The sequence below is a fragment of the Pteropus alecto genome, unplaced genomic scaffold, assembly GCF_000325575.1.
Source record: "Pteropus alecto unplaced genomic scaffold, ASM32557v1 scaffold20, whole genome shotgun sequence".
Classification (NCBI taxonomy): Eukaryota; Metazoa; Chordata; class Mammalia; order Chiroptera; family Pteropodidae; genus Pteropus; species Pteropus alecto.
The window spans coordinates 36,886,499-36,912,726 of NW_006436298.1; the positions used below are offsets into that span (position 1 = coordinate 36,886,499).

Genomic DNA, 26,228 nt, shown 5'->3' on the forward strand with positions numbered 1-26,228 from the left:
ACCATCAAAGAAAGGTCTATGATTCAATTTAAAGATAGTATCTAACTTTTATATTTTAATGGTGAGATGGCGAAGTGAAGGTTTGTGTGGTTTCTGTAGTGCTGGAATTATGTGAGTTTGTTTTCGTCAAGCTTTGGATCACTTCCAGAAAATCAGATTAAGATATGAAGAGAAAACATTCATTTTTCAATGAATATGTGGTAAAAAAAAAAGAGCAATTCATGTACACACTTGTCAGTTCTGCCAGAGTGCAACCCTGCAGGGTAGGAAGCACCCATCTTCTGTGAGAACTTCCCACAAAGAGAATCATTAGTGTGGAAGGAGTTCTCAGTTCAGAAATAAATGGCATTCTCCAAATGTCAGATACATCCCCACGGAACAACACAGGTCCTCAACATGACTATTAACTGGTGTTACAAACTGTGACCACAAAGAAAGGGCTCATCCATGCTGACAGTGATTGGGAGAGGAAACAAAAAAGCTGCAAATGTTCTCATTATCCAACAGTTCCCTGGTTTAAACTTCTAAGAATGAACAGAAGTGTTTCCTAAGTTTAAAATTCAAAGCCAGGAGCTCTCATCACCCAGAGCTTTAGACCAAAAAAAAAAAAGAAATATCGGTATTCAGGGGATGAATACTTTGACAGTTCAAGATGATAAAAGGTGGTAAAGTCTTCTAAATAAAAATGACTCATACTATAAAACATCACATTAGTCCAGTCACCTAGGTTACATAACAGTAAGAGTTATAAACATCACTCAGAGACAACAATATTTTGTCTCCGGGGCCTTCAGGGTACACCTCAAAACAGCTCCACCGAAGTAACTCCTGTAAATGCACATCCTTGGGGTTAGGGTTCACCACAAATGTTAGATTTCTCCACAATCCCACCTGCTCACTTTTTTTCCTTAAAAAAAAAAATGCATGCAAATTTTACATTCTACTCTACAAAAAAAAACTGTTCTGAGTTTTTAATTTTTTTTTTTTTTTGGCAAGGTAATTTAAAACATGATTTTTCTATCAGGAAAAACTAGAACTCCAGGAAGGTGGGCCAAGTTTATCCTGTGGCTTTCCACATCTCCCTACCACCACTGAGAATGGCTATATGCAAAACTCTGAGTTTGAGACAAAGGCTTTTAAAAAATGTAGGAATGCATAATGTTATGTTCATCACTCAGGTTCTCTTTGTCTTGCATAGTGGCTCTCGACTCTAGGTGTGCATTACACTTACCTGGGAAGCTTTCAAAAAACATCACTGCCTAAGCTCCACTCCAGGCCAAATGAATCAAAATCTCAGGGTGGAGGAAGAGACCATCATTTGGTTGTTGCTTTTAGCTCCACTGGGTGAGTTTAATGGGCAGAGAGGGTTGGAACCACTGCTTAGAGGATGCTAAAGAAATGTTAAGCCTCAGAGTGATGGCAAAACACCAAGCCAATTCCTGGGGGTACAGCGCTTGCCCCTTCTTCCTAACCTAACCCCTTGGAGACAGAGAGTAATTAGGTGACAACTCACCCCTTCTCCTGCTCAAGTGGAGTCAAAATCAGAAGGTTTAAATGAAATCTGGAATTTCATGACTCAAAATATCCAGGTTTTGATCAGAAGTCCCTCATCCTACCAAGAACCAGGAAGATAAACTGAATGAAAAAAGACAATCAACAGATTCCAATATCAAGATGACAGATGTTAGAATTGACAAAAAAAATAATGCAGCTATGATAAAAAAATAAAATAAAATAAAAAAACCTCTTCAAGTAATAAGGAGAAACACGCTAGGTGAACTGAGAAATTCCATCCTGTCCCTCAGGCCCCTGAAGTATGGTCACTACTGGCACAGACAGGACTATGCAGGTCAGGAAGGGTGTTTGGTGGAAGAATCCCACAGACGCCTCCTGGCTGTACAATGGCTTGTGCACGCCTAGTGCAGGTTCACTCTAATTTGCCTTTGGCTTGATGGATCTAATCTGACTTTCTGAATGAGACTGCTGAATGAGTCAAAGCTGAGAATCGCTAGTGGGAAGCTATACCCTGGGGAATGAGTGACAGACAACAGTTGTGTCTCCAAAGGGTCAGGTTAGAAAGATGATTGACCCCAGGGGTTGGTTTTGACTAGTCATAAAAAGTATTAATCAAATTTTTTAAAAAACTGATAAATTTGATTTTATCAAAATTAATAATTTCTATTCTGCAAAACATCTTGTAAAGAGGATGAAAAGAAAATACAAGCTACGAACTGAGAGAAAATATCTGCAAACTACATATCCAAAAAAAGGACTAGCATCTCGACTATGTAAAGAATTCTCAGAATTCAACAATAGAACAATAATCCATTTAGAACATTAGACACTTCACAGGACATACAGATAGTATATAAGTACATGTAAAAGATGTTCAACATAATTAGCCATTCGGGAAATGTAAATTAAAACTAAAACACGACATCGCTATATACCTAACAGGATAGCTAAAATAAAAAATAGTGACAACACCAAAAGCTGAGGAGGATGCAAAGAAAAAGGGTCACTCATACACTGCTGGTGGGACTGTAAAATGTTATAGCCAATGTGAAAAACAATTTGGCAGTTTATTTAAAAACTAAGCATGCAACTGCCACATGACCCAGTAATTGGACCCTTCAGCATTTATTCCAGAGAAATAAAAATTTTCATACATAAAACATATGCATAAATGTTTATAGCAGCTTTATTCATAAAGCCAAAAACTATGGACAACCCAGATGTCCATCTGCAGGTGAATGGTTAACCAAACTGTGGAACATCCATAACATGGAATTCCACTTGGAAATAAACTCTGACATATGCAAAAACATGGGTGAATCTCCAGAGAATTATGCTGAGTGAAAAAAGCCAATTCAAAAGGTATGATTCCACTGACACGACATTCTTGAAATAAAATGACTGAACTAGAAAATAGATTAGTGGTTTCCAATTTAAGAAGAGGTGAAAGAGGCAGAGAAGTAGATGTGGCTGCAAAAAGGGCAACAGGGAAACCTCTGTGGTGGCGGAAACGTTCTGCATCAAGGTCAGTATCCTGGCTGTGATACTGTATTAAAGTTCCGCAGGAAGTTACCTTCGAGGGAAACTGGTTAAAGGGACATAAAATCTCTGTATTATTTCTTACAACTATATGCAAATTATCTCAAAATAAAAAAGTTTAATTAAAAAAAAAGAAAAAAAGGCTACTGGCCCACTGAACCCTGACCGCACCATATAGGAAACAACAAGAACTTGGACATGACCTTTATGTGTGTTCCAGACCTGTATTTATTAGTCTTTTATAGTCCTAGCATTTCATCTATGATTCACGAATCCCAGCAATCTAACTAATTTTATTCAATAAAGAAGGGACACCCTGCAGCCTTGCCAAGAACAATTATTTCCTTGGGGACACTCAACATAATATTATCTATCAAGCCTACAACACACCACAGCCTAGAATGACCATTTCCTATGCTGCTGCTTGCTTTTCTTTGTTCTTTTCCATCTCTTCAGAGAAAACGCTAAAATGCTTAAATGTCCCTCTGCCTAGTACCACAATCCTTCCAGTGCTGTCTTTCAGACTAACGTATTCATATGAACTGGAAAAAAAAATCACTACCACTAACTCATTTTTCATATTATAACAAATCCAATTCTTGGTGCGGGGGACAAAACAGGATATTACTCTACGGTGTATTTAGGATAAGAAGAATTCTACAGCAACTCGATTCGCACTTGGAAAATTCTGAATCCACAATTATCAGGTGCAAAAACAAAAGAAAAAAATCACAACCTTCACTTTCTACGTACAAGTACAGTCCTTAAAAATTCCCCAGACATAAGAATGCATGGACCTCATTTGCAGGGAGAAATTTATTTCAACATGGAAAGGTGAAAACCTTCTAAATTGAAAGCTCTCCAGAGAGGGAAAATCCACAGTCTATCCTGACACTTGTTCTGATACTTTACAACCTTCATGCATCAAGCTATGCTACCTTCTGCATCACATCTCCGTAAAAATTACGTGTTTCTTCTCGGGATTGTAGGAATTAACCTGCACAAAACTTTAGTCACTCCTAAGGATATCAGCCTGTCTGGGAGGGAGCATACAGTATTTAATTTTTGCAACCTGAGTTAGATGAATTAAACAAGGAAATTCTTCAGGCCATTCCTGTTCCCTCGGTTTCAGCTCCTGTTAGGCTCTTCGGTGTGCTTCAAAACATTGAGTCTGATCTTCATGGTTCAAGAGTGTTCTTTTGTACACAAGCTTCTAAACACAAGCCTCCTTCAACTGAACATATAGTGATTTTTCCAAATCGAGAAGAAACGAGCTGTGTTTCATGGCTGATAGGGCAGTTTCCATGGTAGAACCTTCCTAAAGGGTTTTTTTTTTTTTTAAGTCTAAGTTTGACCAGCACTCTATTTTTGCATTAGAGGCTGAAATTTGGAAACCATCGCACTGTGATGGACTCCCCGGAAGCCCTTACTCATCCTTCTGGGGGACAGGTGTGCGTGTACACGATCCTTGTACAAAGGTGGCTGAGCACAAGGGGCTACGACCAAACCAGTGCTTCCTCATCGTTTCTGTAGACATTCATTCTCTAAGGGACAAGTTCCTGGGGGAGCCAAAGTAGCCCACCGATTTCAGTGGGCATTAAAGGAGGCAAAGAAACATATACATTTCCCCTCAAACGTTTCAAATTTTACTCTTAAAATTAGTAATTAGAAGTTTAAGCACTTCTTTTAATGTCATAAACCTATAAAACAGCAGTGCCAAAACAGTTTCTCTAAGTATTATGAACACCTAGAATTCCTTCATTGCAAAATAAGGACTTGTATCCCACAAATAAAGTTACAGCATAACATCGAAATACTTTTGAAAAAAGGGTGAAGGTCTAAAAATCATCTTTTATGAGGACAGGTTTTAATGAAACACAAGGTGAGGAACACAGAGGCCAAGCTCAAGGCTGAAGAAATGCCAAAGAGAGGCACAGAACTACTAGCAAGAGCTGAGGTGTGACAACACACCGCAACCATCCTGGGAGTTTGTCCATCATTAAGAATAAGAGAAACACAGCAACATTCAGATGCCTCATCACTCCTTTCTCACCTATAAAGAGAGGAAAAGATCTCACCAGCAGCGAGCTGCATAAAAAGACCATCTACTCATAAATGAAACCCAGCCATTCTGAAAAGCTACAGGTAGCACTTCCCATACTAACTTAGACAGACATTGATCCCAGGCTCACCCAAAGGCACAATACATTCTCCAGCATTAAATATGAGCGTTATCAAGATAACTGCTTAATGGAACCTGTCCAAATCTAGAATTGGTCGCTTTTGCCAAAATATGATTAGTAAGTATAATTCTACAAAACCTAAAGAAGGGCAATTCATGCTGCCTTTTGCTCTAAGCACTGACCTAGTTGAATTTAAGAAGACTATTTTAAGGAAATTGAAAGTCGTGCAATTTCTCTATATTATCATCTTAGGATCACAAAATTTAAAGTCAAAATTGAATCTACTCTTTCACACAGATTAATCATTGTGACCTGAAAAAGAATTGCTATGTAATCAAAAGTGTCCCCTCTACCAGAGAGCACAGCCTGAACCCCACTGCAGGAGCCAGGGGCCTGATAGGAGTAGCTAAGAGAGTCTCATACCAAATTAGGGAACAACACGAATCTATGCTACCAAATCCTGAGGAAAAAACACAGTGACGCTAAGAAGTGACTAAAAACGACTAAGGATCAGTAGGAAAATTATCCAAGGGTTCCTACTTAACTATATTTAAATACATGTGATTCTTCCTCTTTTCCTACTTATTCAATAAAACTACAATTCCATTAAAATGTTTTTCATTAACAAAGTATTACTTAGTTGTTATAACTTTATTCATGACATTGTATAAAATAATGTTAAAATAATGGTAAATATAGATAGGAATCAACCATAAATGCTTACTTTTTTTCATCCATAATACCACCACTTGAAAATTCTTTGACTAATGGATAAATATGTGGGAACTTACCAAAAAAAAAAAAAAACTCTCTAATTGGCATGTTTGAGAAAATTACCAGAGAATAACCCCAAAAACAGGGAGAAAAAAAAGACTAGTTTCAGATTCAGTTCAACGTATACTCTTTTCAACTTTCAAAGAACAGTAAGTCTCTGGTTACAAAATCCATTACAAAACACAGAAACGAGACTGAAATGTCCTCAAGTCAATGTTCAGATGCTGGCATAACCTCAGTACCAAAACTGTCAGAGAAACAATTCCCTTGTGCGCGTGTATGCGTGTACACACACACACAGATACATGTACACACAACTAAACCAAAGGAAAGGCGGAGGGAAGCACGTATCTCATGCACCCAGAGCACAATGATGTTTTGAAAAACTCTCCCAAACCATTCTGATACTCTTTCTTTTAAAGAGCCAGTATATGTCAATAATCCTTCTCAAATCCCTTACTCATGAGGCCAGATGTGTTTCAAGATTCAAAAACTTTCCAGAAAAGCATGACTGGGCATATCCAATATATTTCACACACCTTCAGAGAGTCTAGGGTAACTATGACAATTCTGAAGCAAAAATGCATAAATATTTACACTAACGTGATTAATAAAGACTTTAAATTTCCTCACATTATAGTCCGGTCTTTTTCTCAACTATATCCATGTCGGGTCAGGTTTTATAATCAAATGAATTAGGAAACGAAATTTGTTTTCAGAACTTTTTGGATTTCAGAATTGTGGGGAAGAGATTATTGATCTATTATAGAACAATCTGTAAATAATAAGGTTAATTACTAATAATTCATTGAGTGCCAACTATGAGAGATAATGCACTTGGCATATATTATTTCTAACTCTTTCTACCACCCTGAAAGGTTTTACAAGTGAGGTTCAGAGAGTTTAAGTGACTTGCCCAAAGCCAGTTACTGAAAGAACCAGGACTTGAACTAAGACCTGTTCATACCACATCCAGTATGCTATTATATAGTCAGGTTCTTGATTGTGAACTACAGAAAGAGAATGTAGGAAACCTAAGCAGAGAAGCAATTTTCTGGAAGCATATTGATAGCTCACACAATGGATGGAAAACATGAGGAACCAAGCTCACAAAATGATCAAAAGCTAAGAAAGGCCAAGTTGCACAGGTCATGACAAGTCCCAAGTCAAGTCCTAAAATCGGGATGCTGCTATTGGCATCACCACCACAACTGCTGCCTCCATCCTGCTATGGCAGAGCACACATCACTATTGCCAGTGGATTCTCACCAACCAAGCACAGCCATGAAAACTTTCTCAAATGTCCCTCTCTGTCTTTGCAAGATTCAAATTCTCAGCACTTTGATTAAGCATCAGCCACATGCCTTCCTGCTTTCACAGTGTGAAAAAGGTAGTGTGTCCCACCAATTCCACATCAAGGAGGGGCTCTTCCCCCAAGTGAAGAAGTCAGGAGCCTGGGCAATCTCTCCCTAGAAGTGGGGGATAACAATGCAGCCATTCTAAGTAAAATATTTGCAAGTCATATTCAATGGCATGCAATAAAGTATGACTTCAAGAAATGAAATTTTTTAATTTTAAGAAATTTATATGATAATTCACAACAATTTGTCAAAAAAAAATTTTAAAGAAGAAATCAATTGGTGATTTAAAAAGGTATCTGATATATTTTAACATTCATTCTTAATTTTTATACTTAGGAAAAGAAAGCTCTTTCCTTAATCTGATATTCTTCGCCTCAATCTAATCACATTTAAAAGAGCAATACAAAGGCATTTCAATTAGTCACCACCATTTCTTCATGTCACTGGAAAGTTCTAATCAATGGTGGTCAAAAAAGAAGAGAAGCAACCGACAGAAAGTAGGGAGCAAACCATCATTATTTGGCAGATAATAGGACTGGATATCTGTAAAGAAGATCAAGACTATAACCCGTAATAGAGGCTAAAATCCACCGGGATTAATGATGGCATAAAAGCACTGAGATTTTGCAAAGACACAGCCATCCAGACACAAGAGCCTGTGAGAAGAAGGAAGGTCTGAAAGCTGCCTTCCCTTCGGCTCTGTTAGCAAGTGCCCCGTAAGGGACTGATTTAGGGTCTGGCATTGCTCAGGGTGACACTGTGAATTTGAGGCCGTCAATGGCCTCCCCACTGATAATTCTGCTCAGAAAGGTCCCTGGGCTGATTCTCATGGCCGTTGACTTGACCAGATCTGGCTTCAGCCAGGGATTAAGGCAGCTGCATGAACTAACCACATGAGCTAACCATATAAGACACAAGTGCCCTCCCTAAGCCCACCCATCTCAACAGGACGCCTCAGCTTCCAGCAACACTCCAAGGCCTTCTCACCACTTTAAATATCTCAAAGGTAGAGAGCCACCACTAAAAAATGTCTCAGACCGCCTGGAATGGACTATTTTTATTAATAGAGTTTCTTACCAGGTGGCAATATTTTACAGAAATTGTGTTAAATAATTTGCAAATTTTCCTTTTTGCTGCAAAATAATATTTATCACAAAATCTTCCAAAGTGCAGATTTAGAAAGTTTCCACACTGTCAAATATACATTATTTGCAAATAAAACTGTATACACACAGTTGTCTTTAATATTCCAAAGAGCATCTTAGTTGGACCCAGGGAAACAGAGCAAGATGGTGGAGACACTGCTGGCAAGGGGCCTTGGGCGCCGGCCGGGCAGGGCGTTTCCAGGCCCATTACTAGCCCCTTTTAGCCCCTGCTATGAGTCCTCAGACGTAAACACACGCTTGAATAAATTATTGGTTTGAGGGCCTCTGAAGCAGTTGGTTCTTAAATTAATTAAATGAGCTGTGAACTTATGCTAAAGTAACTTTCTATCCCAGAAGAAAACTATTGGACAGAAAAAAAAACAAATGTCTGGGACTGAGCAGGAGGGTCGGAGCACAAGAGTGGAGAAAAAAATGAAATAATTTAAAAAGCAAAGCTCTAACATTTTCTAATATGAGAGATTGAATTCATTCAAAATTTTTCTTTCCCTTTATTGACAGATTTATATTGGCATTTTTAAAGCAGTTTTTAAAAACTGGACTTTATAATGCTGTGTAATAAGCACTTAATATCATCTATATTATCTCATTTGACCCTTTAGACAATGCTAGAATTAGTAGTAAGGATTGTGTCAGTAAGCCACACCATTGCATCTCGGGCCCAGCCCAGTGCCAAACACCTGGAAGGTTCTCAAGTATATTTGTTCGATGAATATATTTCTAAACATCCTTATTCTTTTTTTTTTCTACTCCACTCTATGGTTGAATCTCAGCTCTCGTCACCTCGCCACCAACTGCTTTCCCAGATTCCAGTCTCCCCTCACTCCAACACAGCCTGCAGTGGCTAACGGCCAGTTTACCTTAATAAAATCAAGAACTCTCCTCTGCTTTGACTTATCACATACCAGGTCTTAACTTCCCCTGTGCAATGACTGCATGCAATGTGGTTTTCCCCTTTGCCTCCAGGTTCAGCCAGTTTCCTCACTGTCTCAGGACTTCCAGTGGGCAACCCCTCACTTTCTGTATATCTAATGCCCATTTAGCCTTAAACCTCAAATTCGAGACATACTTCTCCATGAGACCCTCATCTCACACTTCAATATCACACTTTTGGTCCTAGTCTAGATTTAACTGTTCTCTTATAATTTCATTTGTATTCCCCGGAGCAGGCCTACTAGAGTTGAGAAGAAAGGAAAGAAAGGTATTAACAGTTACTGAACACCACTGGGTGTCAAACAAGACATGAGATATAAAATATCTGGGTGAATGGTAAGTATTATTAATACTTTCATTGAATTGACTGGCTTACACTTTCTTATCGACAACCTTTTAATTACATATGGTCATACTCCACAAAGTAGCCTTAAAGAATAATAAAATCTCCCCCAAAATGGAGTAATTAAAAAATCAATATGTTCATGAGTCTGAGAAAGAACAAACTGCTTCACTCTCCCTTCCCTACCAAATCAGTCATTCAAGTTGTTGAAAACAGAAAATGTAATTGCTTTTCCTGGGCCCTGCCCACGCTCTGAAGGGAACTGAAAAAGCCACAGTAATCTCTGAAGCCTGAGTAATGAAAAGTTGATTGTGGCTCCAGACTAGATAAACCACAAACATGATCTCAAGGTCTGAAAACTAGCACCTGTCACCACAGCCACTGTAGACAAAACTCATCAGACTTCCAGAGCTGGAAGGAAGCTCAGCTACTTATCCTAATGTTCAAAGGCTTGTATCAAATATACATTTAATACGTTCACTACCCAGGGTTTGCAGAATCTTTTCACCATCCTTTACTCAGTTAAGGACTAAAAGTTCCTGCGTAGGAGGAAGCTATTTCTCAGTCAAAGTTTGTTGCATTAATTTTGAAAAACTTTTTTAAATGTTACTCTTGCACAACCAGAAACACAAGAATCATGAAATAACAAACATACATGAGGATTTGCAAATGCTTTATTCTTAACATATACAAAACTTTTAATTTATGAAGAAGTATAAAATGTTAGTATTATAAAAATTACTAAAGATTTCTAAATATTTGGGTTCTTATTTGCTCTCTTTTTTTCAGCCTGCAATAGGAATCCAACACAAACTAACACAAGAAATGCAACCAAATAGACCCAAGTAGTGTCAATGAATTCTTCCATGGAGAAAAGATTAGCCAAATGAGAGCCAAATTCTTTGACAAATGCATATAGTTAGACTCAAAATACACCAGTGAGCTTAAGCCATCTCTGCTCTTCATTTCTGGTGGAACATGCTTAGAAAACTAGCAACTTGGCACGTCTAGTAAACCATGGATTCCACTCAAAGAAGCAGAAGCTATTATATGTGGGGAGAAATGGTTCCTTTTGTTGTCACTCTGCTACCCAAGGCTGAAAGCAAAAGATAATCTAACCATTTGAGGACAATAGTGGAAACACATACTGGTAAAACCAAAACAGAAGTATGCCTGTCTTCTGCTTTGTGCTGAAAATGACCACAGTCTTTGTCAGGAACATGGCTTTGGTAAACTCAGCAGTGACAGCACCAAGTGGAAAAGTACCTGTAAGCAATTTAGCACATGAAAAAAATCATCACCCTTCTCTGAGATGGGGGACCCTGTGATGTTTTCACATTTTCAATGACACCAGAAGGGAAGCATTTTAAATCACAATGAAACTTTTCAAAAAAATAATTTGAGTAAAGTGAGGTACATTTATTGAATATGTACACCTGTTCCAGGAGCCCCGATTGTCATAATTAAGGAAAATTTTGTTTCAAGACATAAATACTGCTTATCTTTTAAAAAGAATATTTAAAAGGAAGATAGTTTCCTAGAGAGCAGTTAATCACTATAGTATCTACTCTTAAACATAACTGATCCAAATATTAAAATGATATTTAAACATTAGGTCACTAATCTTTCTCCCTCTGGTACACGTGCGCACACACACACACACACACACACACACACACACACACACACACAGTTTAACGTTTTCGAGGAGGAAGAAAACAAGGATTTTTAACATAAAAACATACAAGGAACCCAAGATTTTTCACCACCATTCACAAAGGAAATCTGTGACCTAAGGGAATTGATCTGCTGTCAGCCTGAGGTCTGGTTTCCTTTAAAGTCCTCTTCTTTGGGAGTCACCATCATGCCTGTGTCAATACCAGTGTTTCCATGACATTGTCACAGCCTGTTCCCCCCGGGTGCATGTAATGGCTTAAAGGCAGTCTAAGGGAAAGTTCTTCAGGGTTTGTGGGACAAAGATTCTAGAAAAATAATGATTTATTAAGGTTCTCATGATCCTCAAAAAAAAAAAAGGCTATTCAGATTCTTACAAAGGCAAAATCATAAGACATTATAAGACATTAACCCAATGTCTTCATCACTGAAATTAATAGAATTTTAAGTCTTCATTTTTTTACTCATAATTTACTTCTCCAAGGAATTTTAATGAGTAAATCCTGCCAGGTTTCCAAATCTAAGCTTCATTTTTGAAATACATCTTCATCAAGTGATCAAGATTATCTAAATTGAACTTATCTCTTTATGCTTGGGCAGACAAGCTGACTACTATGCTGCCAGAAATGCAAAGGGATTTATTTTCAGCTATGACCTTCAAAAATTTGAAAAGCTATACATGAAGGTCAACATTGAGAGAGAGAGAAAGGAAGCTGGTAGTTGTTTTCAAACTAATCTCTGTCCAACACATCAGTTTTCTAGTCAGCAAATACAAATACAAATAATAAAAAATCTTTAAGGAAAACTGTAATTTGTCTCATTGTTTAGAATCGTCTAAGGATATTCTAAGTCATCATTTCACATTTTTTTTAATCCCCCATAAGGCTCAGCACAATATGGCTACATAATAAAAACAGATATTTAGTCAGTATTCTTCATGTTATCATGCACTAGGCACTATCCTAAGCCTTTATATGTATTATTTCCTTGGAATCTCATAGAAGTCTATGAATATATAGTATTATTATCCTCATTTTGCTGATGATGAAACTGAGGCACAGAGTTAAAAAACTTGCCAAAGGTCACTAGTTAGTAAATGATAGAGCACGAGATAGTAATTATTAACACTCTATATCACTTTAAAATTTTGCAAGTTTTTTCAGGCCATTATCTTCTTTGAGCTTCACAACACCTGTGATATTGATGGGACAATATAAGCATCGGTTTAATTTTACAAATGGAAAACCAAGGCTCCAAAACAGCTCTTCCAAGCTAGTAAAGAAAGGAGCTGGAACAGGAATCCAGATTTTCTGAGGCTATATGCTCTCCTTCTCCCATTACACAAGCTGCCTTTCTTATAGTAGACAGTACAAGTTATTTTCCAAAGCAAAATTCAAGATTTTTCAAAGCATAATTCTAGCTCCAGATGGTTAAAATTTTATTAATTCACCCTTTTATACCTGGCATCAAGTACAATGCCTGGCACACAACAAGTCTAAGAGTCTGAGTGTTCCCCAGATCTCCTCATTTTCCTCCACCAAACTCATTCCTCTATGTTCATGCTACCTTGCCATCCTAGACCACCTTCAGAGCCACAGTCCATCCTCATAAGTCATCACTTTGAAGAGGCTAAAGTCTATATATAAAGTCCACTACCCAATGTCAGAAAAAGATATGAAAACTGAAAGTTTTGTCTTCATTTTAAGCTAAATTCTATGGTAGTCCATCTTCAAGATAGTTCCCAGTGATCCCTGCCTCCCAGTATTCATACCCTTATACGGTCCCCTCTCACACCAAGGTTGTGTGCTGTGACCAACAAAATACCGCAGAATAGCATGTTATAAAAGATCAAGGCTTCCATCTTGGGCTTTCTCTCTTTCTAGAATCACTTGCTTTGGAGAGAAGCCGGCTGCCACCTGGAGAGGACACTCAGGAGCCGATAAAGAGGCCCACGTGGCAAGGAACTGAAGCCTGCAGGTAAGTGAGTCTGGGAGCAGATCCACCATCCCTAGATGACTGATACCTCAAACACAGCTTGAGTGCAGCCTCATGAGACCCTGAACCAGAATTATTCAGTTATGCTGCTCCTGGATTCTGGACCCAGAAAAATCTGTAGGTGACAAATGTTTGTTCCTTTAAGCTGCTAAATTTGTGCTGTAACCTGCCACATAGCGATAAATAACTAATACTGGGACAAAACCTATTATAAACTGGAATAAGGCTACTTAGAATCTCTATTTACCCCTGCTTGTAGTGGATATCCAAATGATGAGCTATATAAATAATAATGTGCTTGTTTTAGAAAATACAACCCAGACCTGGCCATGATATTGTACAATTAAAGGTACATATGCCATATCACCTTGCTGGAATCTGAAAAAATTCTGAACCTTGAAACATGCCTGGCCCCGAGAGTTTCAGATAACACATTTTTTCTATAAAATCTTTCCTGATTGACGCCACCTTGGTATATAAGAAACATAATTTCTTATAAGAATTTCTGTACCTCTTAGGTTCTCAACAACATAATCCAATACCTGATTATCAATTATCTTGTATTGTACTCTGTTGTTTTATAGGTAAATGTTCATCTTTCCACCTAAAAGTTAAATTTCTTACAGGCAAGAATCCTCCGCCTCTATTTCATCATCCCTGTCAGAAATCCTGGAGACTACTGGGTACGCAACAAGCTCTGAATACATTATTGTGGAATTGAGTTCACAAATCCATACTTATAATTACAATCACACAGCATTGGTCCAGACTCCCCTGTACCCTCACACTCAAAGCCTATTTCTCTTCAAATAACTTCCCTAAAACATGATATAAAAACAGTGTCTGTCTGAAAGAAAAAGAAGCTGGCTCTCAGAGGAATTCTGGAAATTTTGCACATCCCCCAAGTGCCTTTGTAAACAGCAGCAGAAGCATGAAATAATCATTATCAGGGGAAAAGATCTATTAGCCTCCTGATGATTGGCCCATCTGAAACCTTTCCAGGAAAGAGCAATTTTACCTTTCAGCTTTCCTCTCTGGCATCCTCCCTCAGGCAATAAGAAGGGTTACTAATAAGTTTTTAATTTTCTTTCTTGGAGATTCAGAATGGAGATGTAAAAACTCAGAGTTAAAGTCTTTACTAAATAAAGACTAAGGAAAAACTCTGAGTGATATGAGCTCTAAAACCATGGCATTAAATAAATTATTCTAGACCTTTCAGATAAGTGTTTTCCAAAAAGCCAAAATATTAAAATGCAATGCAGTAAGTATTGTTATGAAAAATGGTCTCTCCCTCACATAATCTACCCAGAAAGAATTCCACCAATCCAAATGCCAAGACTACAGAAAGTAATCAGACCAGATCATAGGCCTATAAAGACTTAATTTAAAGGAAGCAGTTGGGAGGGAATGGGGTGGGGCTGGGAGCATGGAAGATGAGATTGGCAGTAAACCTAAATAATTTCCATTAAATTCTGACCTCTTCTTCAATAATCGGCTCTCAGCCCTTCCTCCCCTGCATGCAGCAAAGAAACTGCAGGTACGAGAACACTGAAAAAATGACCAGATAGGAAACTAAGAGACAGGGTTCCAGGACCATGTTCTGGACTCTAGCAACTCACTGCGCCTCACTGGGTAGTCCCTGCTTGCCTGCAGAATGGGAGACTTAGATGGTTCCAAATGCCCATGCCAGGTCTAACTATCTATTATAAGTAAAATCTAGTCTGTTGTAATTTATGTCATCTCTTCCACATTCTCCCCGTCTAATGTGCGCTGCATTTTCAGGCAGCATCATGGGACTGAATTAACTGAGGACATGTGATCTCACACAGGTCTGGTACAGAGAATCAGACAGTTGAACTATTGGGCAAAAGAATGAGTGGTTGGCAGGAGAACGCAATGACAAATAGAAATGAATTTGTGTGAAAGATTTTGTCATGGCCATGGCACTATCTAGACTCTAGACACTTGAGATTTTCTTCACAGAGGGAACTGCCAGTAACCTGAATATCTAGTGGGATTTTTCAAGTGTTTGAATACTACCAACTTTTAAAATATACAATTCAGACAAAACTGTAAAGCCTATATTATGCCAGTTTCAATACCACTAAGATTTGCTTCAATTTCCCTCAGTCATAGGGGGTGTTAGTCCAATTCTATAAAGCCATAATTGTTCCCTAGACTTTAACCTGCAATCCTGCTACGAATTCTGAAATCTCATGGTTGATAGGCAGTCACAAGGCTGGAGGAGACTGTGTGTGTTCATAAGTGGTCTTCTAGCAGTCTACATTATTTTCCTAGGAGGAAAATAGTGCACATCCCACTTCTCAGGACAAATTTCTAGCAATTTCTCCATGTGTTTCACGGTTATAAATGAAAGCCACATACCTATTTAAATGATATTAACTTTTCTAACATGCTACACTTTCACCTATCAAAATAAAGAGATTTATTCATAAAACATACAAAAATGCACTTTATCCAGGCCTCCACCAAGTAATTTACAGAAACACTTTGCAAAAACCGAAGGCAAATCCTTTACACAATGTAAACAGCAACCCTCAAAACTTGCACAGAAATGTTTAGAAAATCTAAATATTCAACCAAGGTTTCAAGTTACAAAAGCAATAGCATTAGCATAACTAAAACAATCCTTCTATCTATCAGCTCTTCTTCCAATTATGACAAATATTTACCGAGTGCCGCCATGTGCCTGGCACTTTTCTAGGTTCTTGAGGATTTAACAGTAAATAAAACGATGTTTTACTGTCCCCAAGAAATTTACAGAAAATTTTTCTCAATATATTAAATGTCAAATTTGTTTTATTTAGCTGGGAGTATCTTCTCTGCTGAACTACACACGCCAAGGAACTACTAAAGTAAACAAGATGTATAAAGATAGAACTGAAATTAATAACCAGAAATTAATCTTCACATTTTTTGTCAATTAATTTTTGATAAGGATGCCAAGATATTCTAACGGGAAAAATAGTCTTTCCAACAAATGAGCTGAGACAACTAGATAACAACATGAAAATGGATGATGAATGGATCATAGACCTATATGTAAGAGCTAAAGCCATAAAACTCTTAGAAAAAAACATAAGCGTACAAGTTACTGCTCCACTTCTAACAACTACCCATGCCCCACAGTGTCACTTTGGGCAGAGGTGAGGAATTAGATATCTCAAATTGGAATTTAGAAAGAACTTATTAGCAAATAATAGATCATACATAATAATCACTATCATTTATTGAGCACTTTTGACCCTATATGCCTAAAATTCTTTCCTCGAATTCTCACAATGACCTTATGAGGCAGGTATCATGCCCCTCAGCTTAAAAGGAGGAAAGAGAGGCTAGTGCGAAGAAGAGTTATTTGACCAATCACAAGACCAATAATTTCATGGCAGACCAATTTTCACTGACATGATGAGAGGAGAGACTAAAGGTGATCACACAGCACTCCAGTTAGGAGGCTGGTTCAGGTGAGAAGTATGAGGGCCTGGACTGATTTGGGAGCATTGAGAACTAAGTGACAACTAAGGTAGCAGAGGCTCCAAGACTGCTTCTCAAACATGGCTCTGAATGAAGGACAAAGTGAGACCTGAAATGGTTTAAATACTCCATGGGTCTCTGCGGACTCACTCAGGAACCTGACTCTCACTCACATCACTGTTTGTATGGCAAGCTTATACTAAACAAGGCACATTCTAACCAATTTCTAGGACCATCCCATCTCTCCAAGGCTGGGAACTCTCAGCATTAGGAACTATGTTTTCTCATGTGCTCAGGAGATTCTAAACAATCTCCTGCTGTATTTAGTTCCCTATTTGGTCTCAGTTAGCTGATCCCTGCCCTGCCATCAATCCTTCAGTTATTATCCATGGGGGCTAGCATTCAGCACCTCTCATTTCTCCTTGCCTGCCATCATCTGTCTTGTTCTGACTTTCTCTTGGCATGTCAATATCCTTGAAAACAAATTTCTCAAACATTTAGAACCCACTGCCAGGCCCTTTCACGTCTTCAGCAATTATTAGGAGCTCCCCTGGCAGAGCTATCCTGGCCTGTGGAAATTTCTTGGTAAGAGTATTTAGTTACAGAGAAATGGATTAACCATTGGCAGCAATAAGGAAGAGTGGCTGCTTCACTCAAAGGAAGAAAGAAGAAAGGAAAAGAAAAGAAGAGAAAAAAAGAAAGAGAAAGAGAGGGAGGGAGGGAGGGAGGGAGAGAGGGAGGAAGGAAGGAAAGAAGGAAAGAAGGAAAGAAGGAAAGAAGGAAAGAAGGAAAGAAGGAAAGAAAAAGAAATACATAGCTCAGAGGGCATAGGCATGCGATCCATGTTTTTGAGAATGGTATAGACTCTCCAAAGTGTATATACAGGTTTTTTGAGTCACAAACTAAACTGGCTGGTTCCTGACCTTAACACACCTAGTCTGTACCTAGACAAGTAATAACAGATGCCTGGTTAATCTTAATATAGGAGACTTAGAAACAAATCTGGTGAGGCAGAAGCAAATGGCAGGTACTCATTACAACCATAACAATCTGACTGGGACTGTCACGAGTTTTACTTGTGGCTAAAATATCAGATACAAAGCTCAGCCAAAGCAATCAATCTCAGAAAAGCTGGAGGGGCATGGCAAATCTGATCTCTGACCTGTCATGTTTATAATAGGCCTGCAGAAAAATACACTGCATCGGAATGAAAAACTTATCATTTGTCATAAAAAGCCAATATTTAATTTATTGACACTGCCTTTTCCATTAAGCCTTAAGCAGTGTCAGATGAGGTTTATGTAGCTTCAAGAGTAAAATGTATGGTACAGCAAAATTAAAAATTACACCAATGGTCCTGACTGTGTAAACCCACACTGCAAAATCAACTGACACTGTTCTCAGACAGAAAAGCAGACAAGAAAAGGAACTAGAGTGTGAGAATCTATTGTCCACTCTTAAAAAATATGTTCTTCCAAAAGACTCTCAAGTTGCAAAGGGAAAGTTACATTTTTTTAAAAAAGAGAAAGACTTGGTAGTTACCACTACAATACAAAAATGGTGTGGCTCGTGTTTTCTGAAATAGCTGCCTACTGGCTCTTCGATGTAGTATATGTATTCAGACCACTGCACCATCTCATTTTCTACCTATTATCAAAATAAAAATTAGAGTATCTTGGCAACAGAGTTTTCATGAGCTTCACTTTATTCTAGGATCTTTTCTAGTAAAAATAAAATGGCAAAGGACCCTCATTATCCAGAAGATTTTCATTGTGGACTATTCCAACTGTAATAGTCCATTCATTCTTCTTTTTGAATTATAGTTAATAAGCATCTATCACATGGGGTGAGCAGCTCTAGCTGCTGCAGATCACAGGTGCGGGCTCGCAGGCTGCTGGAGAAGACAGGTGTGTCCAGAAATAATGCTGGCAATGTGATAAGTGGGGGGCACTGTGAGTGCCTAATTCTGCCTGTTCAGGCTGGGTTGAAGGCTTTCTAGCAGATAGAACACTGTATTTAAGTCTTAAAAGGTGAGTTCAGATGGGTGTGGGCTTAGGGAAAGGCAAAAGCATGCACTACTCAGAGGGACTCCCATGCATAAAGGCACAGGACAGTCTGGTATGTTTAGGAGACTGAGCAGTTCTGCATGCCCACAGAGCAGGTCACTGGGGTAGGGAGGGCTAGATCAGGTAGGGCGCTAACCCAAACCATGAAGTTTTTGAGCTTTATCTACAGACAGGAAGGGGCACTGACAGAAAGAGGAGGGGATGAAGGATGAGAAGAAAGAATAAAGTTAACGTTTTCCATGTGCTTATACATGCAAGGCACTGTGGGCAAAATTTCTCCATTTTCAGATAAGTATCTTTCTGAAGGCCTCACAGCTAATAAGCAATCAGCAGAGCCAAAATTTAAACCCAGGTGGTCTAACTCCAGAGCCCAAGCTTCTAGTCATTTCATTATCTTGCTCCTAGAATAAGAATATTAAGCAAGTTAAAGACACAAATATCATATTGTTTTCACTGACATGTAGAGTATAAAACTACCTTCTCAAAAGAGAAAAAAGAAGGCATCCAAATGTTAGCCTCTATCAACGTGGAAGGCAGAGCACCAAACACACAAGAATAAAGGCAGCTGTTATTCTCCATGGCAGTGGTTCTCAAACGAAGGTGATTTTGCCCATCAGGGACATTTGGCAACATCTTGGAATATATCTGGTTGTTGCGACTGGGAAAGAGGCACTACTAGCATCTCACAGTTAAAAGCTAGGAATGCTCAATATTCCACAATGGGTAAGACAGCCTCTCACAACAAAGAACTGTTTCGCCCTGCTCCAAGATACAACCTGACACAAACCACTGAAGAAAAAATAAAGCTTCCAGTCTTGTTTGTAAGTGTCTTAATAAAAATAACAAACCACCGTCCACGTGGCTGGCTAATGGAAAGTAGTCTGAACTTTTGTCCCTGCAATTTAGATTTAACTGTTTTGATCTGAATGTTTGTGTTCCCACAAAATTCACATGCTAGAAACTTAACCACCAATAACAGGTGAGGTCTTTGGGATTAGCACTCCTATGAAAGAGAGCCAGTAGAGCCCCCAGCCTCTTCTGCCATGCAAGGATACAAGAAGTTTTCCACCCAGAAGAGGGCTCTCACCTGGCCATGCTGGCAACCTGATCTCAGACTTCCAGCCTCTAGAACTATGAAAAATAAATTTCTCTTGTTTATAAGTTACCCAGTCTGTGGTATTTTGTTATAGCAGCCCAAACAGACCAAGACACCACCAACAGGCAAAAGCAACAAAAGCTCTGCATTAGTTCAACTTTAGTTCAAAGTTAGTTCAAGCTTAACATTATAGAATTCAAGAACAATTATATTAAAGGGGCTGCAAAGAGTGTGGTCCGCCTTCAACTAAGAAAATTATAAACACCTGGAGAAGGACCGCCCTTAGCTAGCTGCTGGAAGTAACAATGATTTCCCCCTTAAATTATTTTTAAATCACTTTCAAAGCATGAATGATAAAAAGTATTTTTAATATATTTTTTAAGAAAAGAACTTATAAAATTGAGGGGGCACTTAAGGTCTGAGGATGTAATATACAATATAGTGACTATAGTTGATAATGCTGTATTGTATAACTAAAATTTGCTGAGAATAGAACTTAAGTGCCCTCAGCAACAAAAGGTAAATAGGTGAGGTGACAGATGTGTTAACTTGGTGGGATGGTAAGAATCCTTTCACAATGTATATGTATATCAAATCACGTTGTACACTTTAAATTTATTACAATTTTGTTTGTCAATTATACCTCGGTAAAGCCGAAAAATACTTTAAACAAAAACACAAAAAAAATGTGAGGGAGCATTCACATATTAGTTCATCTTCAACATAAATATTATATTTGAATTTTAGAAACCTAGATGAAGAGTGGAGAAGGGGTACTGCTATCCCAGTTACATCGAATTTACTGAGCAATCAAGACTCCAGCTAACCTTACATTAACAAAAATGTTGGTGTATGATTACCTGCTTCAATCTGTTTGTAAGGTCTCTGACTCTGCACCCTACATGGTTGATATCAAGGATATAGCTATTCACATAAAATACTTAATATAATTTGTGAAGAACTATTGCTTTTCATTTTTGCCCAATCATCTTAGATTTCTCTTTATCAGTCCAAATGGGATGAAAATTACAATTCTTGGTGATCGGGATATAATCTAAGTCCCCACCTTCTAATTGCTAATTGTTTTTCTAGTTTATTAGGACGTTTTTGATCAAAGCATCAAAACTGACATAATATTCCCTCAGGAAACTCAGGATGATTAGGAAGTAACTTCATTTAAAAGTTAATAGATGAACTGTACACTTTAATTGTGTGAATTGTACGATATATCTCAATAAAGCTGTTTGAAAAAAGTTAATGGAATTTCCATCTTGCTATCATTGGTTTCATTAACTTAGTCAAATCCCTTGAGAGGAAAATTAGCACCTCAGTGGTTATTACATTACTACTCAGAGGACTAAAATCTTGCTGAAATGAAAATATTAATCTAGTTCATATTTGCAGCAGCAATTTTCAAACTAAATTTATCATCAAACCTTGCGATTTTTTTTCCCCTGAAAATTTTTGCTAATCAAATGACAGCCTATAAAGGTAGTGTGAGCCACATTGAAGTTTGGTTTTCTAAAGAGAACAAAAAGAAAGACTTCTACCTCCACCAAGACAAAGAGCTACAAAGGACATAACAAAAGTTTCCCTGAATAAACATTACTCAAAAAAACAAGAGACCAACCACAGCAGAAATTCTTAACTTGAATAAACAATAGAGATAGCAGAGAACAAACAGCTAAAAGTTATTGTGGGGCTCAACACACAACCAATAGCTTACAGTTTACATAAACTTGGGTTTTTAAACCATGGATAGGACTCAAACTACAAACTGCATGAAAAAGACTTTCTGTTTGTCAAAGTGAGGTTACCCCTAAAGCAAATTAAGGCAGCAAATTTCTACATAACACTGAATACAATATACTGTTTTATTTTTCTGTTTATGTTTTAAACAAAAAATTACTTTCCATTTAAATGCAACTTAACATATAAGATGTGTAACTACTGTCTTCAAGCTGAATTGCTTTCCATTTCCAAATTGGGAAAAAATATCAATTTTTTTTTCTAATGTCCATAGAAACATTGATCTGAAGTGCAGAAAATCACTTCATAACTGACTTTTCAATTTGTAATTTGGCACTTAGATCCAAAGAGTGTTTTTTTTTTTTTTCAAAATGGCACACAGAAAAAAAATGTATTACCAAGCTTCTCTCATACTCCTAAATGTCCAACAGTAATCTTTAACTCACAAAGAATTATTATAACAGTAATACAAGCAAATTCTTAAGTAACTATCAGGAATCAGTAAAATTATTTCCATTAAGGGATGAAATATGTGAATAATTTTAATGCAAAATTAGCTGTATTCATTCTATTTGAGATAGAATGCAAGACAGGGTCATCTCAAAATAATTATAAGGAAATGCTTTTGAAAAATGGAAAGATATTTCTATTTAAATTTCAGGGAAAATGGGCTAATTGATGTTGCATGCTTAACTTTGACTTTAGTGATAATCAAAATTATCAAGTATACTGTAGCAGAAGGAAAACACTATTATTGTAACTATTATACTGTTAACTTTGAAGTAATTGTTTACTATTTCACTTACAAACTAAAGTAGGAGTTAAAATGCCAAGTATGTACAGAATAACATATATATTCATTCAATATTTGAATACTTTCTATATTTGAGATACTGTTCATATATTCCACTTACAAATATACATATGTGTTTAATTTAGTACATGCCACAAGTAGATATGTGTTTAACACATGCATTTTATGGTAGCATGGTAGTTACAGATAATATGGTTAAGTTAGGCAGAAAACATCTGTGTTACACATATGGCCATCAAAATAATTGTGGCATGCTTTTGTGACACTGAAAGAAGCCAAGCCTGTTGCAAAACGATTACTTTCTACAAAAGCCTGCTTAAATTATTATTTAGTTAAATGGCATCTATCCAAAATAACCGCTATAAAGTTGCTATTGCCTTTGAATCACTCTCCAGTTTTCAACCTATTTGTAAAGCAAGGTAAGCACTATCAGGTTATAAAAAGTAATTATGGACTAGGATTTTTGATTCATGTTCCTTTGACAAAATTGCTCCATTTGATCCTAAGACTTGGCTGCTCTCTTAACAGAGTAACGTACATGCTCCACAGTTGACCGGTATAGCTTTCATGATTATACAGGAAGCTCACACTCTATATGACTTTAGACTTGGCACTTCAGAAGGATTTGTTTTAGTATCAGATCATCAGTTGTCTTTTTCTAATTGTTTCTATTCCTGAGCCAAAGAGAATTTATGTATTATCAAAAATTTATGATGTCTTTGTGATTTTTGCCATTTTATTCACACAGTATACCAAAGGATGTTTTACGATCTTATAAGGGAAGTTCTTTTCCTGATGTCATTTGGGCAGAGGGGATGTTTTGGAACATAAAGTTGAAAATAGAAAATGAACACCGTCCTCCAAAAGAGTCTTTTATTGGTCTTGAAAGGAAAAACAAATGAGAATCTGATTGACTTTTGCTTATTATAATTACTGGGGACACACTATTCAAAACAATTTCCTAAAGGGTTAACTTTACCTTGTGCTTTTAATTGACTATTTTTGCCCTTTTTCCTGCAAAACAATGACATCTGTGAAATTACAATCCTGTACACCAAGAATGGTAATATCAAAACTGAAGCTAGTGTGCATAAAGCTAGGTAAAAACTGATTCACACAAGGAAATGCCCAGGGCCTATGCCATTAGGATTAATTTCTGAGATGACAAGACTAAGAGAGGACACTTGGCAGAGACTTAACTTGATTTCTCAGGGGACAAGCTGTACTGGGGAGGAGCGGGGAGCAGTTGACCTTCACCAGACTCAGAGGCTGAGTTATCTAAAATATCTGTGATTTAAAAGTGAAGGAGAAAAGGAAACAAAACGCTAGCGATTCCTATCACCTCCAGGTAGTTACATGGTTGCAACAGCAAAACAAGTGCGCCTCCGCCTCCGTCAGGTTTGTCCACTCAACCACAAGAACTCAGCAAAATTAAGGAAGTGGATCTCTGCGATCTCTCACAGCCTTTGTGTTTGGGTTCTCTAGGTTAACAGAAGTAATTGCATTTTAATGACCTACAAACAGGAGCAAAGTTACTACCGAGTCGCTTTGAGAGATGTTTATTTCAATGTGGGGAACCAGTTTGCTTGCTAGTGGAAAGGGAGATTATTTTCCTTCCAAAGGTAGCAATACTCAGCTACAAGTCCAGGCAACACAATCACAATCACCCAATAAATGTATTTCAACGAGTGAACTCCTTCACTTCCTCAATGACACCATCAAGAAAAAGCCTCATCAAAGCCGAGGGAAATCGTGCCTTCTACGCGGCAAGCGGCCCGTATATTCAATTCTGTGCCTCTGTGGGAGCTGCAGGGACCTTTAGATGTTTTGGGAGGAAACTGGTGTTGGGAAGAGTTTTGGCCGCCGTTGCAGGACTGGGGATTGCATCTGAGAACTGGTGCGTGGACTACCCTTTGAGACGTCAAACTTACTTTCCTTTATGAAGGGATTCCAAGTTAACCCGCCCTGACACGTTCACCCTCTACCTGAGCTCTGGGGGTAGCTGCGGTTCTTTCCCACCGCCCGGCGACGCAGCTGCCGCCCCAACCGGTGACAGCCCTCACACTAAGCCATGGACCCCCGAGCCCTCCGGGCTGCCAATCCCCCGAACACGCCCCCGGCCTGCCCCTACCTTAATGCCCTGCTGCTGGGTGGTGAGAGTTAACTTGGATTCATCCAGGAGCAAAACTTCGCAGTAAAATTCTTCCGGAACAGCGCAGAAACAGCCCATGACGGCCGTGGCAGTCTCCAGCCAGGCGAGAAAGCTGCGACCCAGGCGCCGAGCCGCCCCCTCCCTTCAAGCGCGAGGCATTAATTTATTGTCTGCGCCGTGGCAAGGGCGACAGGAACAGCTCCGGGCGGGGTCCAGGGCCGCGCAGGCGGGAGGCGAGGACCGCGAACAAACGCGGAGCGTCAGCGCCCGGGAGCCGGCGGGGAAAGGCCGGCGGAACTGGGCGCGGAGGGCGGCGGCGCGTCCCCGCGCATCCTGCGGCTCCGGCTCCTCGAAAGGCGGGGGCGCGGCCGCGGCCCCTCCCGCAGTCCTAGGGACAACGAAAGTCGCCTGGCAATTGGGGCAAGAGGCCCAAAACGGGAGGGACGAGAGCTCGAGGCGTCCCCCCACCCGCCCCGACTCGGAAGACCCTAGAAGCTCTTCAGCCTCCTCCACCCGCGCCTCCCAGAGCGCTGCCGGCACGCACCGACCTCCCCTCCGCCTGCGGGGTCCCCCGCGGGCGCGCACTTCCAGCTCAGACCCCACCCCGCAGCCTCCAGTCCGGTCCGCCGAATGGGGAGCACTCGGCTACTCCTTTGTGTTTCAGGGGTACCCACGACGTCCCAGCAACACCGCAGGGGCAGCGGCGACCGTCGTCCCAATCTGCGGCCACCGAAAAGTCCGCAGACCGTCGGAAAGGGCAGCGGGCTCCTACCGCGACCGGTGAGTGGAAGTCAGCTGGTCGCGGAGCGCAGCTCCAGTCTGGGGAGCCCCGAGCTCATCGTGGGGAACTATGTGGGGCCAAGTTCAAGGTCTCCCTCCGGGATGCCCTGTCGCCGCAGCAGTGTGCTGCCTCTCCCGGAGGTCAAAGAAGCGGGGAGTCGAAGGACTCGCGGGCGGGCGTGCAGGCGGAGAGGCGGGCGCCCTGGCTGGGAACGCGGCGGGCGGACGGGCGGGGGGGGTGTGCCTCGGGCGCGCCAGGCCTCGGCGGCTCCAGGGAAAGTTCTCTCGGCAGAGAGAGGGGTGGCGCCCCGGGCGGGAGCAGCCCAGGTGCAGCTGGGCCGGGCCAGGGCGTCAGCAAAACGCCCCGGAGCGAAGCGGGAGCCTGGCGGCCGGGAAGGGGGCTCCCCTTCTGGGCGGGGTCGCGGCTGGGGGCGGAGGGCGGAGCGGAGGTGGTCTAATGGCGAAGTGCTGACAGGTCCGCAGGCGAAGCTGCGCGCGGCGCGCAAGTCACGGGGTCGCACGGAACCCTGACCCCGCTTGCTGTGTCCGTTTCCCGGGGAGACCCGGTGGCTGGCTCCGGGAGGGGAGGGCGCATT

The 26,228-nt window shown here is 39.7% G+C and overlaps 1 protein-coding gene across 1 annotated transcript in view; it reads right to left on the reverse strand.

Moving 5' to 3' along the window:
* Window positions 1–24,959, reverse strand: part of EPB41L4A (erythrocyte membrane protein band 4.1 like 4A) — a 209,250-nt gene extending 184,291 nt beyond the window's left edge. Inside the window, exon 1 of the mRNA XM_015590363.2 lies at window positions 24,832–24,959. Within this exon, the coding sequence (XP_015445849.1) occupies window positions 24,832–24,930 (99 nt within the window). The 5' untranslated portion in view covers window positions 24,931–24,959. The remainder of the gene's footprint in view (window positions 1–24,831) is intronic.
* Window positions 24,960–26,228: the final 1,269 nt, after the last annotated feature.